Below are 10,150 nucleotides of genomic sequence, written 5' to 3'. Positions count from 1 at the left end.
TTTAACTTGTGTCAAATGTTTGGGGTAGCCTTCCACAAGCTTCCCACAATAAGTTGGGTGAATTTTGGCCCATTCCTCCTGATAGAGCTGGTGTAACTGAGTCAGGTTTGTAGGCCTCCTTGCTCGTGCACACTTTTTCAGTTCTGCCCACAAATTGTCTATAGAATTGAGGTCAGGGCTTTGTGATGGCCACACCTTTGACTTTGTTGTCCTTAAGCCATTTTGCCACAACTTTGGAAGTATACTTGGGGTCATTGTCCATTTGGAAGACCCATTTGCAACCAAGCTTTTACTGCCTAACTGATGTCTTGAGATGTTGCTTCAATATATCCACATAATTTTCCTTGCAAGCCTCCCCCTTTTTCCTCCAAACATAAAGATGGTCATTATGGCCAAACAGTTCTAATTTTGTTTCATCAGACCAGATGAAATTTCTCCAAAAAGTACGATCTTTGTCCCCATGTGCAGTTTTAAACCGTAGTCTGGCTTTTTTATGGCGGTTTTTGAGCAGTGGCTCCTTCCTTTCTGAGGGGCCTTTCAGGTTATGTCGATATAGGACTCGTTTTACTGTGGATATAGATACTTTTGTACCTGCATCCTCCAGCATCTTCACATGGGCCTTTGCTGCTGTTCTGGGATTGATTTGCACTTTTCGCACCAAAGTACGTTCATCTCTAGGAGACAGAACGCATCTCCTTCCTGAGCGGTATGATGGCTGCGTGGTCCCTTGGTGTTTATACTTGCGCACTATTGTTTGTACAGATGAACGTGGTACCTTCAGGTGTTTGGAAATTGCTCCCAAGGATGAACCAGACAATTGTTTTCTGAGGTCTTGGCTGATTTCTTTTGATTTTCCCATGATGTCAAGCAAAGAGGCACTGAGTTTGAAGGTAGGCCTTGAAATACATCCAGAGGTACACCTCCAATTGACTCAAATGATGTCAATTAGCCTATCAGAAGCTTCTAAAGCCATGACATCATTTTCTGTTTTTTCCCAAGCTGTTTAAAGGCACAGTCAACTTAGTGTATGTAAACTTCTGACCCACTGGAATTGTGATACAGTGAATTATAAGTGAAATAATCTGTAAACAATTGTTGGAAAAATTACTTGTCATGCACAAAGTAGATGTCCTAACCAACTTGCTCCAACCGAAGTGTATGTAAACTTCCAACTTCAACTGTATGTAGAAAATGAATACTGTAAGCGATAAATACACTATATACACAGCTAAAAGCCACGTGCCACATTTTTGTGCTATGCTCAACAGTCTCTGGGTGAAGGCCAGCATAGCCAGGCCTCTCATCTGGGTGTGTTCCTCTTCTCTGGCCTTTCCTTGCGGGATGCTGCCTCATGGTTATGTCTGTTTGTCTCCTCCTGGTAGCCCTGCTTCATAAGCCTGCTCAGGTACAGGAACAGGGTCTGGTTCACAAACACAATACACAAGGAATTATGAGGATACCTGTAATAATGTAGAATTCGAATCAAGGTGTCTGAATGCAGGGTTCCCCCAACTGGGGATTTTATTAATTTTGGAGATCTGTTCCAAAGTATTCCCACCCTTATACAGTGCCATCAGAAAGTAGTCATACCACCCTTTGACTTTTCCCATATTTTGTTGTTACAGCCTGATTTTAAAAATGGATTAGATTGAGATGCTTTTGTCAATGGCCTACAATACCCCATAATGTTAAAGCGGAATTATGTTTTTAGAAATTTTTGCAAATTAATAAAAAAAAGAAAATCTGAAACGTCTTGAGTCAGTCAATAAGTATTCCATCCCTTTGATATGGCAAGTTCGGGAGTAAAAATGTGCTTAACAAGTCACAAGTTGCATGGACTGACTCTGTGTGCAACAATGGTGTTTAAAAATCTTTTTTAATGACTACCTCATCTTTGTACCCCACACATATAATTAATTATCTGTAAGGTCCCTCAGTCGAGCACTGGATTTGAACCACAAAGACCAGGGAAGTTTTCCAATGCCTTGCAAAGAAGGGCAGCCTATTGGAAGATGGGTAAAAAAAAAAAAGATGGGAGTTATTAATTACACTTTGGATGTTGTATCAATACACCCAGTCACTACAAAGATACAGGCGTCCTTCCTAACTCAGTTGCCAGAGAGGAACGAAACAGCTCAGGGATTTCACCATGAGGCTAATGGTGACATTAAAACAGTTAGAGTTTAATGACTCTGATAGGATAAAACTGAGGATGGATCAACAACATTGTAGTTTCTCCACAATACTAACCTAATTGACAGAGTGAAAAGAACGATACCTGTACAGAATAAAAGATTCCAAAACATGCATCTTGTTCGCAACAAGGCCCTAAAGTAATACTGCAAAAAATGTGGCTAAGCAATTCACTTTGTGGCCTGAATACAAAGTATTATGTTTAGGGTTATGGTTAGCGCTACAGCTGTAAGTACCAGTCTTGGGTTATGGTTAGCGCTACAGCTGTAAGTACCAGTCTAGGGTTATGGTTAGCGCTACAGCTGTAAGTACCAGTCTTGGGTTATGGTTAGCGCTACAGCTGTAAGTACCAGTCTTGGGTTATGGTTAGCGCTACAGCTGTAAGTACCAGTCTAGGGTTATGGTTAGCGCTACAGCTGTAAGTACCAGTCTTGGGTTATGGTTAGCGCTACAGCTGTAAGTACCAGTCTAGGGTTATGGTTAGCGCTACAGCTGTAAGTACCAGTCTTGGGTTATGGTTAGCGCTACAGCTGTAAGTACCAGTCTTGGGTTATGGTTAGCGCTACAGCTGTAAGTACCAGTCTTGGGTTATGGTTAGCGCTACAGCTGTAAGTACCAGTCTTGCGTTATGGTTAGCGCTACAGCTGTAAGTACCAGTCTAGGGTTATGGTTAGCGCTACAGCTGTAAGTACCAGTCTAGGGTTATGGTTAGCGCTACAGCTGTAAGTACCAGTCTTGGGTTATGGTTAGCGCTACAGCTGTAAGTACCAGTCTTGGGTTATGGTTAGCGCTACAGCTGTAAGTACCAGTCTTGGGTTATGGTTAGCGCTACAGCTGTAAGTACCAGTCTTGGGTTATGGTTAGCGCTACAGCTGTAAGTACCAGTCTTGGGTTATGGTTAGCGCTACAGCTGTAAGTACCAGTCTAGGGTTATGGTTAGCGCTACAGCTGTAAGTACCAGTCTAGGGTTATGGTTAGCGCTACAGCTGTAAGTACCAGTCTAGGGTTATGGTTAGCGCTACAGCTGTAAGTACCAGTCTAGGGTTAGGGCAGTCCAGGGATACATTATACTACGAAATAAGTAGAGCCAGGAATATTCCTGGTCAGGAAAAACTGCTCACTCCACATATATAATGAGTAGGAGTTTATCCTGACCACAGGACTTGATCCAAGGAATAGAGAGCAATAGTAATGGTGTCTTTATGCAGGCACTAACTCCGCCATGGCTTGGTCAAAGCCTATGGGGAAATTAATTGGTTGTTGGATAAAGACCGAAAAAAAGGTCTGTGGTAAACACAGGCTTATGGAGATCTTGTACATTTTGTTCTATGAGATCATCTTCATTAGCTAACGTCAATTTTTAAGCATTTATGCATTCAAAACAAGCACATAAAGTCTTCATAAAGGTCATGTTAACTGACTGATATTATCTTATAGATCAAAACGTATAAGATCTCCTGTGTTAACCTCAGACCTTATTTTGGGCGTTTATCCCTAAACCCCATTCTTCCCCATTCATTTACCCCATAGGAATGGCTGAACGAACCAGAGGTAACTCATTTACGTTTTTTAGGACTGGTAAGCACAAGGTTGGAGTTAAGGGTAGTTCTCCATGAATCCACTAGAGGCAAGTACAGACCGTTTCAATGGAACATTTATGGTTAAACACAGAGCTTCATTCACTCATTTCATTTTATTTATAATAGCCAGGCTAGTTCACTCAGTAAAATTAGCCATTGTTTTCATAGAGTCATGTAACCCATCAAACTAATTTGAAAACACAGTGACAATCAAAAAAACGAAACATTATTCACATCATACACAGTAGCACACACAGCGTAGTTTTACATTGTACTGAAACTGATATTTTATTTAATAAGAGTGTATGATATAATACTTTGTTAGTTATGTAAAGCAGGGTTACATGATGTGACAGAGCCATGCACTGGTTTCCCAATATGGTCATTTCTGGTTAATTGAAATGTTCATGTCAGTCAACCTATCTCATCCACTGGTGATCATTTCCATCTTCACATTAATCATTGGATGTGAGTAACTCTGGCACAGCAGAAAGCCAAGGGACCTCTTGGACAATAATTGGTGACACACATGATCATACCAATTCAACGCATTCTGCTGAACATTTGTACTGGGTGAATCACTAGAAGAGCATGTGATTGACACCCACATATTAAATCACAGGGGGCGCCAAGAAAGACTGAAATCTGTACCTTCCATGCCTCCTCAAGCTCAGGGGTCCATCTCTCTTTGAGAATGGGTTGGACAGCACAGATGAATTCTGCTCCTACATACTGGAAAGAAATCACACCAGAATAGGAATGTATACACGTATACAACAACAAAAAAATGCAAACTCTAACTTTGCTTAAGATGCATCATCAGTGTGTGTGTGGCTTACGCTGTAGTATTTGGGTGGGGCGTTGTAATGGTAATGGCTCATCCCTAGCTCCATAGCCAGAACCTCTAATCTCTCCAGCTGGTCCAGTCTGGCCACACTTTTCTCAACGAAGGACATAACTCTAAGAGGAAAGGAGGCCGGGTTATGAACGCCCACAGGCACACCTTGGATTATCACCATCATTTGATCCTACAACAGGCACTTAATGTGATCCAATTCATTTAGTCATCTTTTATCCTCTCTTTCAACAAATGTTCTCCAACATTAAACCCTGAAACTGAACATGGTTTCGTTGTTGCCCGTAGGCCTGTCTTTTACGCCGAAGAGCATGTTAGGGAGAGTCTATGCAGAAAGATAAATATGCACAAAATAATAAATGGGTGTACTCGCTCTAGGGGCCGGTGAGGACATTTTGCACTAATGCCTGTGCAAGTGATTTGAGGGGCACTTGGCCTTTTCCTGGGAGTATAAGCGCGGAAGGGCTGTGTGGAGATGTAGTGTACATATCCCTGTCTGTCTCCTGTAATGCCACTGTAGCCTTCATACCTTTGATTAAGTGGAGTCCTCAGGCTTAATTAGGTTTATTGGCCTTTTGAGGGGAGAAAAACTAAGAGGCTCAGCATACCCCAGTGACACAACAGAATGGAGAAAACACACCATTGGGAGCAGCATATGGAGGATAAGTGTGTTCTTCACTGGCAGCAGACCTGATAATAGCTAGCCAGATAATGATAATCTCATATAGGGACACAAACAGTGTTGACAGATCTTTGAAATAGGAAACTTAATCTCTACAGTATGTCATACATTAGTTTGCTTCAATGTAATCAGTGATGGTACATTGTGAGATTTTCACATATGATATGTAAAAATACCATTCCCTTTGTGGTACACCGGCTGTAGTGTATTGAACTTGAGAGTTGTACAGTGTTGTGGTGTGGCGACTGACCGTAGTCCATGTGACCTCAGCTCCCGGCTGGTCCGTAACATCTCAAGGTCCTCCACGTCTCGGAACAGGAAGAATACATCCTTGCATTCTGGATGGGTCTCAAATAACCTGTTACCAAGACAACAGACATGAGCCTACAAGATCCAGCTTCATTAAGTTTGCTTTAACCAAACTGACGTATTCATGCCCACACACAAACATCCCTCCGTCCTCCAAATTCTCCCACTGACTACGCAACAGAGTTCAAGCAAGGCTGTAAATAAGGTCTTGAAAGTCATCCACTATGTTTTTTTTATAATGTAAGTGTTGATATGGTCCTCTAGTTAAGCCATGCCTGTCTCTATCCTTGTAAATATCTTCAAGGTGGCATTTAAAGTCATCACATCTCATCCACACAGTGATTTTAAGAAAATCTCTGAGATCTGATTGTTTGTTTGAGCCCCTTGCAGTTATCAGTCCTGGCTGCTCTCTAACCCTCAGTCCTTGCCTGCTTTGCTATAGGCCTACTATGGGCTGCAATCACAACATCAAAACCCTCAGTGACAGGGGGTGTAAACCCACTTGTCCTTCTCCTCATAGAGCTGCCTGTATTCAGTTCCCCTGCCCTTTAAGGTGTCATAATTCGGTCCCCAGAGTTCCCCTGCCCTTTCAGACGCATTCATGTATGGCCTTTCTCATAGACTTTGTTGCTTTCATGATATGGTTCGATATATTGTTTTTTAAACAATTTTTCTATTTTCTATTTTATTTTATGCATTTTGGGCCTGATTCAGACTTAGTAAATTGTTTCATTTTTTACACGTGCAGTCAAAAACGTGATTTTCCTGTGTTTTATATATATTTCCACACTATGAGGTTGGAATAATACTATCAAATTGTGAAAATTATGATAATGTCATTTTAGTGTAAGAGCTGTTTGAAATGACCACCGGAAATTGTTGCCTGTTATGATGGGCTGGAGTTTTGGTCTGCCTGGTGACATCACCATGCAGTAAATTAGTTAACAGAGCAATAAGAAAGAAAGTTCCAAACTTCTCTGCCAATGACAGCTAGTTTTCAGTTCCCCCTTCCCCACTCAGACCACTCCCAGACAGTCCTGTAAAAAGTATTTCTTGAGAAATGAATCTTTGCTAAGAAGCACATTTTTTTTTTTTTCAATTTTAATTGAAAACAATCACAGTAAGGTACTTAATTGTTACCCAGAAATTATTTTATATTGAGATAAAAATGGCTTCATTGGACCTTTAACAAGAGATTTAATTCATGTTGCAATACTATCAGGGAGCATTTCCAGCAGAGGTGTCTACCTTAAATATAGTCATGAAATCAGTAAACACATACCCTGCTGTGAGTTCCATAATGTATACATCACCATTTATGGTATATACCATTAAAGCTCTGTAGGATCTAAAGGAACCACGCATGAATTACTTGGCTTTATAATGCTAATTATGTTCATAGTAATCAACCAATCATCTCCTCCTTTTTTGTGTTTTCCCTCATCCCTCTAGTCAATCATTTTGTGAAGTGAGGTATAAGAGCTTTGCACATACACTTTGATTTTCACCCTCTTACTGCCTCTGTGTGTGAGAGAGAAAAACCTTATTTACACTCACAGTTGTATCTCAGTCCATTGCTACTGTCATAAACACAAGGCCCTTGAAATAAATGAATAGGAGCAGAGAAGAGGTGTGTGAGGTGATTTCAAAATAGGTCTCTCTGAATGGTGGCTATGTTCTCCTTGCATTAAAAATGAATGCTTTTTTATGCATTTTGGCTGATAATACAACTTGTACTATAAGTGATACGTATCCGGGGACTTAATTTGACACATGAACTATATGGAATTATGCCACAATTACTAGAACCTTTAAAGAATAACAGTGAATGACAAAGTATGAACAGGGAAGCAAAGTAATACATGCTGAAGAAAAAAACATCCTTTTCTGGACATATGCTGCACTGAATGCAGACCTGAATAAATTGTACAATTCTGTGGCTAGGTGAAATTGATGTCAAGATAAGTGGATTTCGAGATGAGTCCTATTCCGGGCAAAGCTGTTAGAGGACACATTCTTTACTGTGAATGTCATTCTCACTTTATAGGCACAATGTAATTCATACCATACCTCACTGATGTGAGAGCACAGGGGAAATGACCCTTGTCTCTTTTTCTCCCACACACAGAAAACCATGGTTGAAGAGCTCCACACTTTGATCTACAGTGTATTCCCTGTACTTGAGGGGTTTGAAGTGGAAGTGGAATTCTAATTCATGCTCTCTCGTATGTAGTAGGTATTTCAAAGGCTCGCCTCTGATTGAAGAGTTTACATTTCCTCACATAGCATACACACAGCATGATCTCTATAGTCCATCAATTACATTTCCACTGTCAGCTTATAGAAAATACATTCCCTGGTGAGATGCTCTTGCTCTAGTAGTACACAGAGCAGAGGAGGGCAAAAAGGTGGAGTCTTCACAGTGCTGCTAGTCTAATTGAATGTGCATGCTGTTAACCTGAGGACAGCCTTTGTTTCTAGGGGCCTTGAAGTGACCTTAAACCATGGAAGGCCCCAGTGGTCCCAGGCCAACACGCTAAGGTCAATCTCTTCAACTCTCTGGATCTCCTCCAGGCCAGGGACACATTGCCCTGATTGGGCTTGAAGCCATCTGCTGTGCTGTGCCTGGTGGTCTCTCTCTCTCCATCTCTCTCCACTAACAGCCATAATGTCTGACTACATTAGCACCAAACTAGGAATGCATTGTGCACTCAATATTCATGTTTTTTTCTCTCTCTGCAAGCTATTACATTTCAAAGGCTGGCCATTGTGCTCGTTGCAATGTATTTTCTTTGCTGTGAATGTCTTTGTTTGTCAATGGATGGGAAGAGGACTGGTGCTGTATATTTGTTATGCAACATTGAGATGTAATGTTGGATGATGGGACGGAGGGAGGCAACACCCTCCAACCCCTTCATGAAAGTCTCCAAGCCCCAAGGCAGAAGGATGTGGCAGCGGTTAAAGAATACGACTATGTGCAGTTGCTTGCTTGTGAGCAGAGGTTAGGCACAATGTCACAGTCACATTCAATCAATGAGCCCTGAGACTCCTCTCTGTTGTGGACCAAATAATGTCTCTCCCTAAAATGCCTTGAGAGCTTTTTGGCAGCACAAGGAGTGACATCATTTTATTAGGATGATGGGCTTAATTCTCATACAATATAACAATTATGTGTTGATCCTACATTTTGATCCTACTGTTTCCACAAAATCATACGTATTGCAGCTATAATTAACACACATAGACAAATAACTACTGTGTAAAAACATACAGTTTGAATAATTTGAAGTTGGCATATTCTTTAATTTATAGTCATGTATGGGCCTGAGGGCACACACATAGTGTGTTGTGAATTCTGTAATGAATGTATTGTAATGTTTTTAATTTTGTATAACTGCCTTAATTTTGCTGGACACAAGGAAGAGTCAGCAGCTAATGGGGATCCATAATAAATACAAATACGTCATGAATGATAACAAACGTAGCATTAGTCACTTACAGTAGCATGCAGTCCCTGCGGTCAAACTGTCTTTGTTCTAGCCAATTTATTCAATCACTTCTGGAATGTATTTATCTGTTATTTCAAGTTGAGCGCAATAGTGTTGAAGAGTTTTGCCTTTCTATGAGCGAGATGTGTATAATGATAATGTTCTGTCTGATAAAGCAAATGTCTAACTTGCTTACAAATAACTAAAACAAAATTATTCAAACATCTCACCTGACGAACATAATAATTCCAACTTTCGCAATGTCCTCCTGGATAACTTTCCAGGACTCTTTGATCATCTGGATTTGCTTCTCGTTGAGATGCCCAACATCTTCTTCCGTTTTTGTCTCTCCAAGTGTTTTCGGTGCCAGTCCTGATATTGCGCAGCCCATTCTTCTTGCTACAGTACAATTAACTTAAATGCAGGTACCTACTTTAGTAATACCACAACAGACGCAAAAATAACCGAATTACTGCCGAGAGAAAGGTTTGCTCCCCTGGCATATGGTTCACGTATACTCCTCTTGCGCGTATGGCTGTAAATCTAGGCTACACCAGAGGTTCCCAAAATGTTCCGTTCCGGGGACAATCGCTATCAAAAGCTCGGGGATTCGTAGATTTTGTTTTTACATAACATATCTTAGCAGTCAATTTTTAGAAATGAATGTAACACATTAAAAGGCTATTTTTATTATTATAAACAATTTTGATTGTGAAAAGTCAAATAAAATTGCTTATAATAACATTAATAATCCCAACTGTTATTAGAATGAATTCATTTATTATAAAACATCTAAAATAATCACTGACGACCTACAATACCCCGGAACACAGATTGGAAACCAATGGGCTACACCATCCAGCATGAATGGGATTCAGTGATATCCAGAGCGCAGGAGTGCTTCTTAATAAGAGTTCATTTTCTGTAACCTTGAGGGGAGGGGTAAAATGTTTTCCCATAACTACTGCCAACAGCACAACGATGAATACTGTAGTAGTCTATGCATCTAATAGATGTATTTTCTATGCTTCATATAGGTAAA

General features: G+C 40.6%; 1 protein-coding gene across 1 annotated transcript; it reads right to left on the bottom strand.

Annotated features, from left to right (window-relative positions):
* Positions 1-1,088: 1,088 nt before the first annotated feature.
* LOC106610863 (neuroglobin) lies at positions 1,089-9,945 on the bottom strand. Its single transcript, XM_014210507.2, has 5 exons — positions 9,339-9,945; positions 5,562-5,669; positions 4,613-4,733; positions 4,425-4,505; positions 1,089-1,420 (listed from the first exon to the last, which is right to left on the bottom strand). The coding sequence occupies exons 1-5, from the start codon at positions 9,497-9,499 to the stop codon at positions 1,301-1,303; spliced, it is 591 nt and encodes a 196-aa protein (XP_014065982.2). The 5' UTR covers positions 9,500-9,945; the 3' UTR covers positions 1,089-1,300.
* Positions 9,946-10,150: the final 205 nt, after the last annotated feature.

The sequence above is a fragment of the Salmo salar genome, chromosome ssa09, assembly GCF_905237065.1.
Source record: "Salmo salar chromosome ssa09, Ssal_v3.1, whole genome shotgun sequence".
Lineage (NCBI taxonomy): Eukaryota > Metazoa > Chordata > Actinopteri > Salmoniformes > Salmonidae > Salmo > Salmo salar.
Note: the sequence above shows the minus strand (reverse complement) of the source record. Positions and strands in the feature narration are given on the sequence as shown.

Bases quoted from the DNA above. Each gene is read 5' to 3' on its own strand.
- LOC106610863 (XM_014210507.2), bottom strand. From the start codon at position 9,499: ATGGGCTGCGCAATATCAGGACTGGCACCGAAAACACTTGGAGAGACA. The intron at 5,670-9,338 runs GTGAGATGTTTG...TCTTGGTAACAG, and splicing joins GGAATTATTATGTTCGTCAG to GTTATTTGAGACCCATCCAG. The intron at 4,506-4,612 runs GTAAGCCACACA...ATTTCTTTCCAG, and splicing joins CCCCACCCAAATACTACAGC to TATGTAGGAGCAGAATTCAT.